At 41.9% G+C, this 17,104-nt stretch overlaps 1 protein-coding gene across 1 annotated transcript in view; it reads right to left on the bottom strand.

Annotated features, from left to right (window-relative positions):
* Window positions 1-17,104, bottom strand: part of spock1 (SPARC (osteonectin), cwcv and kazal like domains proteoglycan 1) — a 116,252-nt gene that overhangs the window by 15,202 nt on the left and 83,946 nt on the right. Inside the window, exons 5-7 of the mRNA XM_074648971.1 lie at window positions 13,216-13,330; window positions 9,572-9,704; window positions 4,852-4,972 (exon numbers count right to left, since the gene is read on the bottom strand). Coding sequence (XP_074505072.1) covers window positions 4,852-4,972; window positions 9,572-9,704; window positions 13,216-13,330 — 369 coding nt within the window. The remainder of the gene's footprint in view (window positions 1-4,851; window positions 4,973-9,571; window positions 9,705-13,215; window positions 13,331-17,104) is intronic.

Here is a 17,104-nt window from a genome sequence, read left to right as displayed (position 1 = left end):
TGAAACCACAAGTCAAAGTTGAGTTATTTGTCACGTAACTTCAGTATTTAAATTACAGCACTTCCGGAGTTATTTTAACCCCAAATCACAATATTTTCCTAAACCTTACTAAGTAGTTTTGTTGGCTAAACCTAACCAAGATGATCTTTTCCTAAACCTAAGTAGTTATATTTTGAAAAAACTGGAGCAGAAATTGACACGCAAGTGTTGCTGGACATTCGTAGGAAAACGCACGAAAAATACTTCGTTGAAAGTCGAGCTTTGCGTCACGAAAAACAAGTAACAAAGCTCATGTCTATGTACACAAATCAAATAGATTCAATTTTGTGACTATTTCACAAACTGCCGTGAGACTGTGTTCGATGTGAATGTGCTATGGTTAAAACGCTGAACGCTGGAGGGCGAGAGGATGCAAAACACTGTATGCCCAAGAATCCACCTGAAATCCTCCCTAGAGGTTTTTGCATCACCATAACAACGTCTCGGCCACACGAGGCAGCTTGTGAGGAAACCATAAAGATTGTTTGTTTTAAGTGCTTGAACAAATGACCAGTCTCAGAGTCTCAAGAGGACATACTAAAATGCTCTGCAGGCACTCTTCACACTAGTCAGCACTCTGGAAACAATCCCTAAGCAATTGGCAAGTGTTAGGAGAGGATAGGAAGTGTGGAGGCAGAAGAGAGGAGAACACAATCTGTCCTCCTGCGCGCTCTCTGTGGAGCTGTGAGACAGAATTGCCAGGAAAAATTTAATTTAGCGAGGGGATTTAGCTCATTCAGCCTCTAACGGTTTCTCTTTGTGATGTCGATGTCTTTGTTCAACACAGAAAATGATTGTTAAAAAAATCTCTTTGACCACAACCGGTACGGACTTAGGCCTTCACACACGATCACCAGCAGGATCGCTTTGTGTCAGCTTGTTTTTATGTGAGAGAGTGATGATGTTGAACGTCACGGCAGCGCTGCCTCGGGGTTGACTGACGGATCAAATTAAATCTCAGTGCCTCTGTGTCAATGTGTTAACCTTTGCTGACAAACAGGCACACAGCAGAAATGGATTTTTCTGAGCAAATCAGTTTTATGTGATCATTAATAAAGATCTTAATTAGTCATTAAAATAAAGATTACACCAAATTTAGCTATTAACATATACAATTAACCTGTAATTATGGCCTAATCTTTGACAATTTTTCTCATTTCTCTCAGTTCCAGAGAGATTCTGCCTCGTATCTTTGTGGTTTTAGAGACTTTGCGGGATCCATTTGTGCCAATATGACCCAGTGTCAAAAGCTAAGGAAAGGGTTGAACTCTATTTGTTGACTAATATAAAAAAAATGCATCTCTCACAGTCTTTTGTGCAATGAATGAAAGGGCAGAAAAATGTGAGAAAGACAAAAAAGGTGGAGGTTAACCCAACGCTCTTGCAAAATGATGGATTGGACAGAAAATAAATGAGCAACAGACAGAGATGAGAGAGAGGAGAAATAGTGTGAATGACAAACACACAGGGACATGTCACATGTTCCCCACACACCTACTAACACTGTGAAAAATAAAGGTTATTAGTGTGGTTGAGGTAAGGGTACTTAAAAAATATGATATTTGAAGCCTCGTCAAATAAAAAACGATATTGGCCCTGCACTCCAAATAAACAGCATACTGCAGCGAACACTCACTGTAACTATCAATCAGAATCGGGGGAGTGGGTGAGAGAAGATGGACAGAAATTTCAGATTCATCTATAAAATCTGCTTGTGCAATTTTTCCTCCACTTCCTCCTCAATTCTTATAAGAGAATCCACTGTTTTCACATCGCTTTCTACTGTCTGTTGAATCTGGAGACACAGCGATGGACCATATTACAGTAGTACATACTCACTAACTGTCTCAGCATGAGAGCTGGCATTCATGGCAGAGACTGGCTGTCTTCCTTGCAAAGTTTTTGAGTAATAAATATACATTTCAACTGTTCTGCGGAAGAATAAAGCTTGTCGGGTTGCGTCCGAAAACCCTTCCTATCTTCTACAAAGTCACTTCTACGACCTCCCTTTCCTCATTCATGCATGTAAAGACACAGTTGATGAGAGCAGAGTGATGACTGTCAGTTCGGCCAGGAATCCCCCCACGAACAATAACTTTTATCGAACTGACTGTAATGAAGCCGAAGGAAAGGGAGTGAGAAGAGTGGTAACAAAAATTCATTGACCCTTAACTTGTGATCTCACTGGTGGTGACATGTAAATATTACTGCGAGCGTTTGGAGTCGTTTTTGCGTTCGAATCACTGAGATATCTTGTCCTGTAATGCCACCGATATGAATGTGCTTAATAATCAAACTACTACACTTCTACGGATAATAATGAATATGAAAATATAACAGCTCAGTGAGCTCAGTGGCTTCAGCCTTAGCTCTGCGAGGATATTATGACAGTATGCTATATATGGATATATAACAAAACCTCTATATGATTACATTTGCTTGATTTAAACAGCTCAGTGCCATTTTAATTAGGTTAGTTCTGCCTGTCTGGCTTATTTCTCCTGATGTCAACTCACCATGACACTTACCTCATCTGCCCTACACACACACACATACTACATTATATCATATCCAGCTCTCCTGTTTCATTCAACTTTCACACAGAAAATAAAATCATTTCTTCATCTTGAATGATAATGCTATAGATCCAGATTACATTTCATAAGGTCACTTTTAAAGCTACACATAACGCTCCAAACGTTTTTGGCGAGGAAAAACTGTCATGGCCAATTTCAAAGGGGTCCCTTGACCTCTGACCTCAAGATATGTGAATGTAAATGGGTTCTATGGGTACTCACGAGTCTCCCCTTTACAGACATGACCAGTTTATGATAATCACATACAGTTTGGGGCAAATCATATTCAGGTCAGCACACTGACACACTGACAGCTGTTGTTGCCTGTTGGGCTGCAGTTTGCCATGTTATGATTTGAGCATATTTTTTATGCTAAATGCAGTACCTGTGAGGGGTTTTGGACAATATTTGTCATTGTTTTGTGTTGCTAATTGATTTCCAATTATAAATATATACATACATTTGCATAAAGCAGCATATTTGCCCACTTCCATGTCGATAAGAGTATCAAATACTTGAAAAATCTCCCTTTAAGGTACATTTTGAACAGATAAAACATATGCAATTAATTTGCGATTAATCGCAAAATGTTTTGAAACATGTCAAAACATTTTTTTTATGAAAATGTGAACACATTGAACACTGTATACCTTTTAAACATTATTTTCTCTAATTTCAGCAATGATAAATGTGTATTTCCCAGTATTCGCAATTGTGCTTTGTAACGGTTATTGCAATATTAAGGGTTATACAACTAAAAAGTATACATTTAATATCAAGATAGTTGCCCAGTCCCTAAAGGTATGTTTACATATCGTCCAAACCATCTGATATTCTGAACCTCCAGTGTAAAAGGAACATTGGATCATCAAACCACTGCTGTTTTGTGGAAACACAACAACCCTGTTTACTGTAAAAGTGGCGCTTAGTGAACTCGACGCAGGTGTTGTGTGAACAGAGATATTTACCAGTCTGGTAGGACTGTGCAGACCCGGTTTGAACCTGTGGCTATCAGTAAACATAGAGGAGTGATTGCACATACCCAACTGTTGCAATCTTTTGGCTGTTACCATAGGAACACAATCTGACACACACACAGTGTTTTCCTCACCTACTGCCATCTCCATCTGTTTACCATTTTGTGTTGCTGATCTAATGAGAGATCCTATCATCCCTGCTCCCTCTGAATGCACAAACATTTTGGACCTGCTATCTCACTGATGGTCGGAGGACAGACTGTGCTGGAAAATGGAAAGTACAGTGACATTCGTGAGAAGGAGATAGAGCCAGAGAGAGAGAGAGAGGAAGAAATAGGACAATGGGGAAAGTTTAAACAGAAAACTCAAAGCGAGAGACTCAGATAATGAAACTGAGTGTAATGCTGTATGTTGACACAGTCCAAGATCTGGAAATAGATCTCTCTCTTCACACAAACTCATCCACTTTGTTCCCTCCCACAGCCAGGCTCTCAGCAAACCACACACATAATTATAGTTTCTACTGAACAAAGATGGAGGGGAATTAATTAGGCAGCAGTCAAGTTGGTAAAACACTTCTCCGTTACAGCATCACTCTCTGTTTCCTCCCATCATTCAGCCTCAAACTAATGAAGGAGAGAATGAGATAAAAGAGGGAGTCCTCATTAATTAGCAGACACATTTCGTTTGTATTAAATGTGCCTGATGAACCTCTGGATCTTTAGAAATGCTTCCTAATCAGAGAGTGATTAGAAAAGACCTGAGAGGGCAGCATATAAGCCAAATATTCAATATCCCAACTAGATAGATGGACAGATAGGTAGATAGACTCACATCACACACATGCACATAAAGTAAAACCATCCCACTATACTCCCCCATCTGGGAGAGAGGAAGCCCATTACGATAACAATCCATCCTTTTCTGTGCTGCTTTCCTTTAGATTGCATTTCTCTTCCTGAATCTCTCCATTCATCTACCGAAATCCTATTTTCATGACAAACAATAAGACACACACACTCACTCCATCACTGCTCCCTGTAGCTGTCAGAAGATGGGATGGGGGAAGGGGAAGAAAATAACAGGCGTAAGGGGAGAGGTGACATGCAGGAAAGGAATGGAAGAGTTTGAGAGATTACCAGTGAAAGGGGTTTCTGAGGCATCCACCCGAACCGAAAGTGACTGACAAGCTCACATCAGATGAAATGAACATGGAGACGAAGAACACTGACTATGTAACGGCGAGCGACAGTACTCACCGGCCTTTTCAGTCTTATGTGGTGGTTTGCTGAGGTCCTGACCAGGCAAACAGGGACACAGCCCGTCACATTTCACTGAGATCGTCTTCCCAGACAGGCAGCTCTGGAACTCCAACTTACACTGTAAAAAACACACAACAAAAACATGAGTAATGGAGGCTTTATATCAGAGACCCGAGGGCTGGGAACTCCACATAAAGACACATAAAGGTCAGTGTACTTGTCATGGGGAGTACTTGGTCTGTAAAAGCAGTTTTATAATGTCTTCTGTGGCTCTGGAGGTGCACTCTAAAGTCTCAGAAAACAGTCCGGATGATGTCATCACTGTTATCTTACTTTGGACTCAGAGATGAATAAAATGGAAAACTTTAGTGGAATTGAAAAAGGCTGCACCAACTAATGCCTTTTTCCCTCTTTGTTGAATTGTTTCGCTTGCACCTGGCCTAACACAACTACAAACATGCATTAGTAGACATGAGTAATGACCAGGCATTGAAAGTATAATGAATTGGTACTATTGAGTTGCATTATGGGAAGTGTAGGGTTCTGTGTTTTTGGCCCTGCCAGAGGCAAAAAGTCAGGATATTATGCTGCTGCATCGATTGACTGTTCATATTCAAATCTGCTTTATTTTATGATTTTAAGGATGACATATTATGCTGATTTTCAAGTTCATACTTGTATTTTGGGTTTCTACTCGAGCATGTTTACATGCTTTATTGTTCAAAAACGCTTTATTTTTCTCATACCAGCACCTCTGCGGCACCTATTTTCACCCTCTGTCTAAAACGCTCTGTTTGATCTCCTGCCCCGCCCTCTTGAAAAGTCCAGTGTGCTCTGATTGGTCAGTTGGCCCACTGTTGTGATTGGGCAACCGAATCAAACTCTTCGGACTCCGCTCCAGCTCCGCTCTAACTAGCTTTGTTTGAGGGCGAGCCAAACTAGCCCCTAGGTAGGTATTATGCAAATGTGTTACTTGGTGACATCACCACGTTACAGAAGAAAAGGCGGGACTTCAATCAATGTGTTTCAGCAGTTCAGGAGCAGTTTTTCTCTGGGGGAGAGGAACTCCCTCTGGTGTGGACTTTGGGCTTTGACCTTTTAAAAAACTATATAACACACTAAAGGAAAGGGAAATAGCACAAACGCATAAAAGGGTCCTCTTTAAATAAAATAAACCTACAGCACAGATAAGGAATCATGAATTCTGCACACTTAATCTACAGGTATGTTATAACTGTGCTCCAAGTATGCAATTACAACCAAAAACGTTCGAACTTTCTTTGTCGAGCTGATTAAGGGAAAGATTTGCTGAGACAGGATTGGCCATTTATCTTCGATGAACAGATGTGTCCATTAGGCAGCCATGTAGACACACCATTAGACACAGAGATGCCCAGTGACATTCTATTATTCACCGCAGTACAAACCTAATGCGATGCAAAAAAGCAAGATGGACTACTTTAGAATGTAATTTAACAGTATAAATCTCATTTCAGGTATAAGTGAGGGGTAATAACTTGTTTGGACTAGTTTGGGGGGAAAAAATCCAATTACAAGATCCTTCCAAGAGGAATAATGAAAACTGAAATGAGTTATGTAAATTCTGTTTGCGAGGTGATGACGACAGGTTTTGTCAGGGTGAGAGACCATGACTGTGCATAAACATCTATACACACATCATGCATCATACGCAAGCTTATAGCCCGATCCCGCCAGCACTTTCATTTCCCATGTTGTAATTCAAATCCATCATTTCCTCCCTGTCACCTCTTTGATAGCGCTGCTAATGTTGCTTAATGAAATCTGTTGACAAAGGAACAGCGCTATGTCCTGTTCTCAATATATTGAATTAAATGTCTGGGGAGGGAGAAAGAGAGAGCAAGAGAGAGAGAAAGAGAGAGAGAGATAGAAAGCCCAGGAAATGGATGTCCTCCCCCAGTCACTGTCAGCACACTAAGGGAACCCATGAATCTTTATGTATGTCTCTCTCCAGGGGTTAATGTGGTTTTGATGAAACAGTGTTTTAACACCTGACTTGGTGGAGTAAAAATAGAGGAGAGGAGAGGAGAGGAGAGGAGAGGAGAGGAGAGGAGAGGACAGGAGAGGAGAGGAGAGGAGAGGAGAGGATAGAAAGGATGATTTAAGAGGAGGGAAGTAATGGACTTAACTTAGTGGGCCGAAGCCTCTCAGGAGATAAGAGCACTGTCCTCTTAATAGGATATTGAGTGTGTGTGCGGTCATGATGAGGGAGGCATGTAATGTAATAATAAAACATGAATGAGCTGGAGACCAGCAGCTCACTGGTGAGCAGGGTTTAGGTTGGACCACAGGGACCCATCACTCCACCAGCTAACTGAAGCCCTCCAACTAAATTACTGCAGCGACCGGAGGGACCTTCCAGCCCTCCCCTTCCCTTTGTTCTTCCTCTTGTTTCTCCTTCAATACTTCTCCTCCTCAGCAGTGCTTCAGGCAGGTAGGTCATTAGGAAAGCATATACGTCCTCACTTGCTCATACACAAGGGATTGAAACTCCCACTCCAGCCCTGTCTCCTCAAAACTGCGTTCCAGTACAACGAAACTGCACTGTGAATTATGTTTCAAGGGGAAATGCATTTTGTCGCGGATTATGTTTGTTTTTGACATATCACAAGTATGTTTGCGGAAGTCCGCGTAGGAAGGAGGTCTGGGTGGTGAATGGGTCGCCCAGGAGACTCAAAGTGAAACTAAAAATCAACGTTCTTATTTTAATCATGATGTTTTTTTTTTACTAATCTTAACCAAGTAGTTCTGTTGCATTTTTGTGGTGTTTTGTTTCAGTTTAGTAGTCATTTTAAGCCAAACCAAGATGTTTTTTTTAACATAATAAACAAAGATTTTGCTTTAAAAATGTGTTCCTTTGAAAATATAAGCGCTTTCAAATTTAAGCGCTGCAACCACTGTTTCTATATTTCTTTTTTTTTACTGCTATTATTATTTTTTTATATTGCTGCTATTACTGTTTTTATTACCACTGCTTTTATTTATTTATTTGTTTTAATCTTAACTACATCAAGTGTAGCCTGCGAAATTTAGTATAATGACAATAAAGATCATTGTGATTCTGTTTTTTTTTTACTAACCAAGTAGTTTTGTTGCGTTTAAACCTGGCGCAACCGTAATCCAGGAGAATATATGTTTCTCTCTAAACATAATTGAGAAGGCAGTTTTGTTATACCATGGGAATGTAATTTTCAGGGTTGCCCATCTCACTTTGTTTCATACTTTGCAGCGGCAAAGTGCGACTTGCCGCAATAATTAAATTTTTCTGAGGTTGGGAGGCGCGTTCGTGTGTTTCAGATGGGAAAAAAATCTTTGTAACATAGGTCAACATGTCACAGGATCTGTTTACAGGATCCTCACTTTTCCGCTAAAAGTTCAACTTTTCCCATCTTTGAGTTTGGCTGCAGTTCGCTGCAGATTCAATGGCTGCAGCTTGCTGAGCTCGGGAGCGGCCGCTGCAGCTTTCCATAGACATTGCATGGCAGCTCACTGGAGGCCACACTTTCAGCGTTACCCCTGAATTTAAACTGAAAACAACGTGGCCACCAAATATCTGGAAGTCCATTCATTTCCTGCAGAGCTGCAGCTGAAACATACGGATGATGTTGTGGATGGTCAACGAGCTTCCCGGCAAATAAAACATGACCGTAGTTCAACTCCTTCTCTCAAAGGTTTTGCTTTTATTGATTCTGTCTCCTCAGACACCACTGTCGCTGCAATTAATAAATAATACAGAGCAAGTGACAAGCACAGTGTGCAGGTGTCCTGAAAGGTCATAGCTCGCTCTACTTTGCCAATATTTCTGTCACGAAGACTTTGATTCAGCTCAGGAGATGTTTTATATTGTCCATTTGTATGAGGTCCTTGTATTTTGGATTGTGTTTCACCCCTTGCAACCAAAATAATAATAAATATAGATGTCAGTAAGAATCCAGAGTCTGTTCTACCAAGGACAGACCCACAATGCTTCACTTCTTTATGTCTTTTTCAGCCAACTGATTTTCCTCTTTAACTCCTCAGTCTGAACTTCCTCTGCTCTTTTCCTTCTTGCCTTTCTTTTCTTCTCTGACATTGAGAGTTTGTGGGTATGAGTCATTTTTCTGTAGCTGAGACTGAGAGTGAGATTACAAGCCAAGGTTAGCAGCTAGAAATGGGGCTAGAGTCTGATGAGAAGGCTGGAGAGCTTTTCCGAATCGTCCTGTAGGTGATTTTTTAGCTGCTGGAAAGACCTCTGATTGCTGACCTGTTCCCAGTCATTTACATAACAGACAGAGAAAAGTACGGCTGAAATCAACACTGGAGGAAGATAGGAGTCGATACATGAAATGGGACCGCAGGAAGAGAAGAGGGGGCAGGAAAAAGACCGTGAAGCAGAGGGGAAAGGTGACAATAGATTAGTGTCATATAAAATATCATCTATCAAGAAACAAAGAAAGAGAAGTACACATCCTCTCAAATATTTATATCGTGAATTATACAAGTCAGTGGCTCTTCAAGCGCTGTTGTGTGTCTCGAAGCAAGCCTGTCCTTGCTTTTTATGGTTGAAAACAAACTGAATTATTGATTAATAATATTTGCTGAGAAAATAAGAAAAAATTACACACTTAAAGTGAGAAAAGTACAAAGAGAGAGAAAGGAAGAAGAGTGTGAAACTTAATGGGAAAAAGAGATGTCTCACCCTGGAGGAGTAGGTGTGTCCATCAGATCCACACAAAGGAGTTGTCTGGAGCCCTGAGCAGATCCTACATTTCCCATGAGCACCAGCTTCAAGCCTGTGCTTGTGGCCTGCACTGCCTTTCCTAGGTTTCACACTGAGAGAGAGAGAGAGAGAGAGAGAGAGAGAAAGGGGGAAACAATACTTAAATTCAGATAGTTATGAATCAGAATTTTGATATTGCTCAGTAAAAAAAAGCTGAGGTCTCCCACAAATGCATGAAAACACAAAACAAACAATAATATCTACAGTGCTTGAGCCAAAACCGTTATGTATTTTAACATTTCCCTCATAAATTTATGTGTTGGCAGAAAATTGAAGTACAGTAATAACTTTCCATAATAACTAGCAGAATCAGTTTTCTGTTAAGCAGAAAGTTTTAAAAGTGTTTCTGGTCGTCAGGGTCAGCTGAAGCAGAGCGAATCCTGATTGGTCCGTCGAGGCCTTTTCAATAACGAGCGTAATTGCGTTTGATCCAAATCTGGCAGCAATTTTCTATCTAAGTGCTCTCACTGAACACCCGGCTGCCTCCTGTTCCATCGGCCAGCGATGGAAGTAGAGCCAGACCGACTCTTTACAGAGGAACTAATGTGGCGACAACGAATGATGCAAAGTGAACATCAACTACTAGAGTGACCAGGTGGAGATACAACCTCTTCCACATCTACGCTCTAAAATCCGAATCTAAACCCCCCCCCCGCACACTGTGTCGCTTACTCCTGGAATATTTATTTATTTATGACATTTTGGTCTGCTCGAAAGCATTACGTAACCATTCAGTCCCTTGGGAGACATCTACGCTCCGTAACTACAACATTCACATCCCAGGCAGAGTGTCAGCCGCCCTCTTGGCTCTTTAGAGGTGTCACACTCACCGACCGAGCCATAATCATTGCCACGGCAGATTAGGCATGCACGCCGTGCTGATGAATATAACAGTGCCGGCTGATGAGGTAAAATGGAGGCACAATGAAACTTGTACGTTGATTTTTTTGAGATATTTCCCCTCATTTAACTCCCCATCAAATCCCATGCTGCTTCTCCTCTCCGTTCAAGTGCTCTTTGCGTAAATGCAGTGAAGCACATGAATGTGTTTAAGTTATTAGTGTGATTTGAAGGGTGGGATTAGTTTGGCCGGGGAAATTAGCGCGTGCATGACGATTATTCACAAGGAGAGACAGCTAAAAAGTGGACCGACGTTCTATAGAAGCCTCAAACGGAAACAAGAAAGTGATATCTCTCTCTCTCTTCCTCCTATACCACCGAACTTCCACCCCCTGCTGAGAGCCTCCATGTTGCTCTAATCTGGAAAGGCTCTGATTTGACGGTACTACAGCCCCCTCACAGCAGGACAGAGGTGCATACCAATTAACACTGCAAGGCTCCATAATATTCTTGAATTATTGCTGGATGCTAATGTGGATGTCCAAGCCGACAGCCAAACATTATCGCCCCATAAGTGAAGTCTGTGCCCAGTTTTATCAATTTCAAAAAGAAGAAGAAGAAGAAGTTATGCTTAGGAAGTTTGTTATGACAGCTTTTTTAGTGAAGAACGAAAGTAATTTGATTGTGGATTTTAGTAAACACAACAGTAAGTGTGTCCAGGGCATTTTCAAAAAAGGCAATTTTGTTAGCAGTGAATAACAAGGATGAATCATCTCCTAGATAAACACGCTGCAACATAGCGCACATTAACTGTATTTCTCAACATCTGTTTGCAAACATCTTGAAAGTTTGGATTTACCCTCTGAGAGGACACTTAATCCGTGTTATGCCAATTACTGCAACTAATTCAACTCGTAGATAAAATAATATCATGGTCCAAAGGTTCAGTGAGCGATGCTGTCGGGGAAATACAGATTTTAGTTGAATAATTTTACGTATTAAGCAGCAAATAAGACTTGTAATTAATGCAATGCAAAGAAAAGCATTAAATCCGAGAAGGAGCTAATGACTTGAGGAAATCAATTAAACCCTAGAAAGAGACAAAAAAAACATTCAAATGTCTTTTGGGGGAAATGCTTCTTGAACTGAAAAATTGAAAAACCTTAAAATTGGCAACATGACAAGGTTGAAAACACAAACAAATTGGGTGCTGACAGAGTCCAGAGAGCAAACAGATAGTTTGATTAAAATTAATTGGTGTTGAGAATATGTGTCTGTATGTCTGTCACTGAAGCAGATTGGATTTTTAGACACTGCTAACACACAAAACACAAAATGCTACTTTATTGCCTGCTTCTGCTGGGCGTAATTTGTCTAACGTGCCCTGAGGGTCTAGCATACTGAAGTTCAACTTTGCATAGTAATCTTTGAGTTACAGGCGTTTACTTCAACTTAATAATAATTCCATATTTAAGTAGAGAAAGTCTTGCATCAAAGCAGCCACAACTCCACCGTTTTGTTGTTCTTTTGTAGATAATACTGATGCTGCATCAGCCCTGATGTTGTGTTCAGGGCCCACTTTAAGGGTTCTCTATACAACATTTCGGAGCATTAATATAGAGGCAAACAACTACTGTCTATGTAAAGATATAGAGGAGTAATGTCTACCTGAGCAGAGGATGAAGTCACTCGGCCTCTGTGTGTGTTATAATCAGAGCTTCTCTGTGCTTTGTTGACATATCCGGGCCGGCCGTTCTGCACTAGTCTCATACGGCGGTTACAGCTGATAACGCCTTACCGACAGACGGCGCCATTGTGATAGCATAGCACCCACCCTCTAGTGCCCCCGAACCCTCCCGGGTTAACACTGTTAGCTTTTTCAGCACTGTTGCCGTTGTTTTCACTGTTAGCGCTGTTGGCACTATTACGTACGAGCCATGTTGTAAGCCGTTTGGAGGCAAAATAAATGCACCCAATCTTGCATAAGGTCATAATGAAATTGACTGCTCAAAAATAAGGTATTAAGGATACGCATAAGGTCATTGACTGCTCAAAAAATATGTTAGCACTGTCACCTCGCAGTAAGAAGGTCCAGTTGTCAATCCCTATTCTGGGCAGGACCTTTCTGTGTGGAGAAAGACGATTGCTCAAAAAATATACTTACAGTTGGAGTCGGCGATTCTAGAGAAAGATTGTCGATATTTGAACTCAACACCCAAACAAATACCTCACCCCAGATTTTACAATCCCTCTCCCTCTCGCTCCCTCTACCTTTCTCTATATACATCCATTTTTCTCCAGTCCTGTGCATGAGCATGAATGCCCCCCTGTTGCTGATTGGCTGGAATAGTGTTGTGTGGCTCGGTCCAACTCAGAACCACTTTGTTTGCTTCCCATTTACAGAGCTGTGTATGAACACCGGACAGATAGCGGACCGTGAGGAGATATTCGCTGAATTTGACAAAAAGTGTATTGGATTAGAATCACTGATTCCACCTTTAACATAGTTTATCGTCTTGATTATGACCTTTCCTAACTTTACGAGAATTGCTCATAAACATGATTTTGAAGTGATGGCATTACTTCTGTTTGTGGTTTCAGACACATCAGCTATAAAACATGGTGAAATACTATGGATTATCATACAGTATGCTCTATATCTGTGATCGGTGTTCACGGTACTTTTCACACAACGCTGAAAATGTCACAGTACTGTTTCTTACCTGTGAGTTGGCTGCTTGTGATTGGTGCAGACGGCTGTCTGGTAATCATGGCTGACACACACCTTGTGAGGAGGGCAGCGCACCTTCAGACAGGGATCCTTGGTGGCGTCTGGGCCTACAGGGAGAGATCAGGGATAAACTTAATCTCTGAGCTGCAAAAATAAGTTAGTGGAAACATGCAAAGCGGGAGAATCAGCACAATGGAGTGCTGAAGTTGAAAGTTGATGCAGCAAAACATCAAGCTTTTCTTTTGGTTTCCCAGCTGGCAGGTAGTTACGTTCTACTAACTGAAGCAGGAAGAAAAATAATGAGTTGGAGGAAGAGACGGAGAAGAAGAGTGGTAAAATGTATGAAGTAAACGTTGAGTTTTCCGCGGTGTGAGTTGCTTAATGAGGACTATTTTCCCTGAGCGTCGACCCCATCTTCTTCCAAATCAATCTCCACAGTGACATTACCGCCGTGGCAGCCAGGCACAGCTGGCTGGTGTCCAGGGTGACAAAAGATCAAAGCAGCTCATTGACTCCGAGCATTGTGTCATTTCACACTACGCTAACAGCACAAACCCACTTTCATTTGACAGACAGAAGAAAAAACAGAAGGTGGAGGAGGTAAAAAAACACACAGTGGCAGTAAAAGAAAGAGCTTTTTCACATGCAAGGACCATGCCACAACAATGTGAGTTAATGAAATGAGGAAGCATTTGATGTTGAGGATGGATGTGAGGAAGGAGATGAATGTGGAGGAGGAAGTTGTTCGTTTTGGTCAGTCAAGGATGGATATATTGCAGTGGAGGAGGACACTCACTGTGGGTGATCCGTCTCCGAAACTGTGCCAATGTGGAAGAAATGGCAGGAAAAGTGTTCTGAAGATATGTGGAGGACTTAGTGAAAGTGAGTGGGTATTCTCCCTGTTTCGGTGTGGGTCTTGAGGTGAGACCTTGGAGGAATATGGAACTGATGTATTTGGTCAGCGGCTCATATAAGCTGAGATAGGAGAAACCTTGGATCGTTGGGTGGGGCTCTTGGGATGCTGTGTTGACTGAGAAATATTGGGAGAAGCTGCATTGCTGTGTATGGCTGAAGGAATTCGAGGACGGGGGGATGAGAGGATGTGTGTCCATGGGGATTTTGTGAATCCTGTGAACACAGGGATGAAAAAAAAATTATGAAGTAAGCTGAGAAAGGTCAGCTGTGCCGGCTCCGCAGAGGGAGCAGGCCCATGAGGAAACACATGGGGGGGGCTGATGCTGGCTGTGGCTCTGAAAGGGGGTGGAGATGCTGTGATGCCATGTGTGACGATCCTGGAGGTGGATGGTGGATGAAGCATGTGTTAGTTGTTGCTGGAGTATTGATGAAAGCTGAGTAAATATGAAAGAAACTGTTTTTCGATGCAGTTGAAACACCTGATTCGAATATTATCAGGCCATTAAATTGGCGTTATCAGTCGCTATAAGCACCATAGATGTGGGTCAATAGGGGCCTACGTTGTAAAAGTGAAAGTGAAACTTAAAAGCAACACATTCTAACATGAAAAACTGAATGAAATGTCATCTTTTGAACACAAACAAAAAGGCTTCTTTAGGTTTAGGCAACAAAATACAACTTCTTTAGGTTTAGGCAAAAAAAAAAAAAAATTGTTAAGTTTAGCGAAAAACATGTGTTTTGGGTTAAAATAACATATGAACACAAAGACAACTACACAATCTTGGTTTCACACAGGTTGCGAAATCCAGTCTCCTGGTTGAAAACCCTGTGTTTTGTGTCCCATCCATCGTCCCGAACCTCCACCTCTTAAGGTATTTCACACTGTTTATACTGCAGCACCTGACTTCTGCTTCTGCTCCTATCATAATTACTACGGTCGCTAAAGGTCGCTGTCGTCTTCTTTTATACCTTCTTTCAGTGATCTACCATGTGAATAGATGATAAAACCTACTAGTAGGTGTAGAAGGCCCCTATTGACCCACATCTATGGGGCTTATAGCGACTGATAACGCCAATTTAATAGCCTGACTAATCGGCTGGTTGAAGGGAACGATTTCCCTTTTAGAACACGATGATCCAGTCTCTAAATATAACATTGGATTGTAGATATGAGGACGACTGATGCGAGGAGGAGGGCGCACCCTATGCACCGTGGTGCATTGCTGGGAACCATGATAGAGGTGGCGGATGAGTAGAGGAATTGAAGCCAGCTATTGCAAACTATGCCTATGGCAACCTCAATTCTTGGCTCTCGCAGACAGAGGAGAGGAAGTCTGAGATCATACCGGAGTTGAAGAGATCTCATTGGGGGAGCTCCAGTGGAGGTGCTCATGAGGTCGAGGTATGTGCACACGGTGTGCAATCGGCTATGCTGGGAAGTTTTGTCTGCAGTCTGACTACTGCGGGAATATCATGGCTGGAGGAGAATCACTTTCAGATGGATGAATCTACAGTTTGAGATCCATGGTGAGTTGATTCGGAGGTAATATGAGTCTGATGCAAGTGTGCGAATAAGGACCAAGCATGGCCTGCCATCGAGAAACTGAGACAAGTAGGACAGGATGGGTTAGCGACAGGTGATTAGAGGTGAGTACAGATGAAGTGAGAGACGGGCCAACATCAGGCAGTGGACTCTGGACTGGTGGTCAACTAAAGAGATCAAAAACAAAGTGGGCTTTAAACCACATACAGAGACCACACGCTGTCACTATAGTGAACAAACGAAAAATGATTTAAAATCCTAAGTTAATTGAGACTGAGTACAGTGCGTACAGATCAAAGCCTTGCGTCATGTACAAGTCATTAGCATGTGGCTACTAACATCATGAAATGAGACTGGCCTCGTCTCCATTAGGGCCCTAATGGGTTGTGTTTGAGCCACAGCTGGTGTCTGCTGCGAACATCAACTAGTTTCTGACCTGATCACACGCACTGCGCTGCAGTTTACATGCTGGTTTATCAGCGTTAAATCAATCACACGCGATGGCGTTTTTCTTGTCTCCGCTCGCAATAATCTCAACAACCATCATTAAGAATGAATGAACACCCACACATACGTAACTCTGAACATATCTTATGGGACAGCTTCCTTTATCTTTGCGAATGCACACACACAATAAAGATGGTGAAGCTCAGATAGTCTCATGGGAAGAGATAGTACACTGTCCACATCCGTCATAGCTGAGCAACGCACTCGTTTCCTCACAATCTGTAAAAGACATACACAGATACAAAAACACATTACAAGCCCGCATGCCCTCTCGTATTCTCCAGAATGCAGAGAGATGATATGTCAACCTTCCCCCTGATAGCTGTCTGATCTGCCTCGTGTTTCCATTGCCCGCTTATTTGGGCCTGTCCTCACCTCCATCTATCAGCGCTGGAGGAAACCCATCTTATTTCACTTCTGCAGCAAAATGACTTTATCACCGCGAGGAAATGAGAGATGAAGGGAAAGAGGAGAGGAGGGATCGGGGAGAAGGGAGGCTAGTATCTGGTTAACAGGATTGGAGGACAATTTAGGATTAGTGTGTGACCTCCACTCACGGACAAATTGGAAATCAGACACACACAAACAAATGAGTGAGTCAGTTTATGCACCGACACACACACAAGTACACAGAGCGTCACATGTAGTCGATTACACGGATACTACTTCCTCATAAACAACAAAAAAGTTCATTTGGACTGACAATGATGCTCTGAATGTGAAATTGGTTTTCAGTTGACGTGATCTGAATGTTTGTGGTATCTAAAGGAGGAGAGGAGAGGAGAAAAGAAAGGAGAAACAAAAAGAAGACAAAAGAGGAGAAAAGATGAGAGGACAGAGGAAGGGGGGAGAGGAGAGGAGAAAAGAAGAAATGAGAGGAGAAGAGAAAGGAAGGGAGGAGAGGAGAGGAGAAAAG

The sequence above is a fragment of the Sebastes fasciatus genome, chromosome 10 (assembly GCF_043250625.1).
Source record: "Sebastes fasciatus isolate fSebFas1 chromosome 10, fSebFas1.pri, whole genome shotgun sequence".
Lineage (NCBI taxonomy): Eukaryota > Metazoa > Chordata > Actinopteri > Perciformes > Sebastidae > Sebastes > Sebastes fasciatus.
The sequence above is the reverse complement of the archived record's forward strand: the minus strand, read 5'-3'. Positions and strand labels throughout refer to the sequence as shown.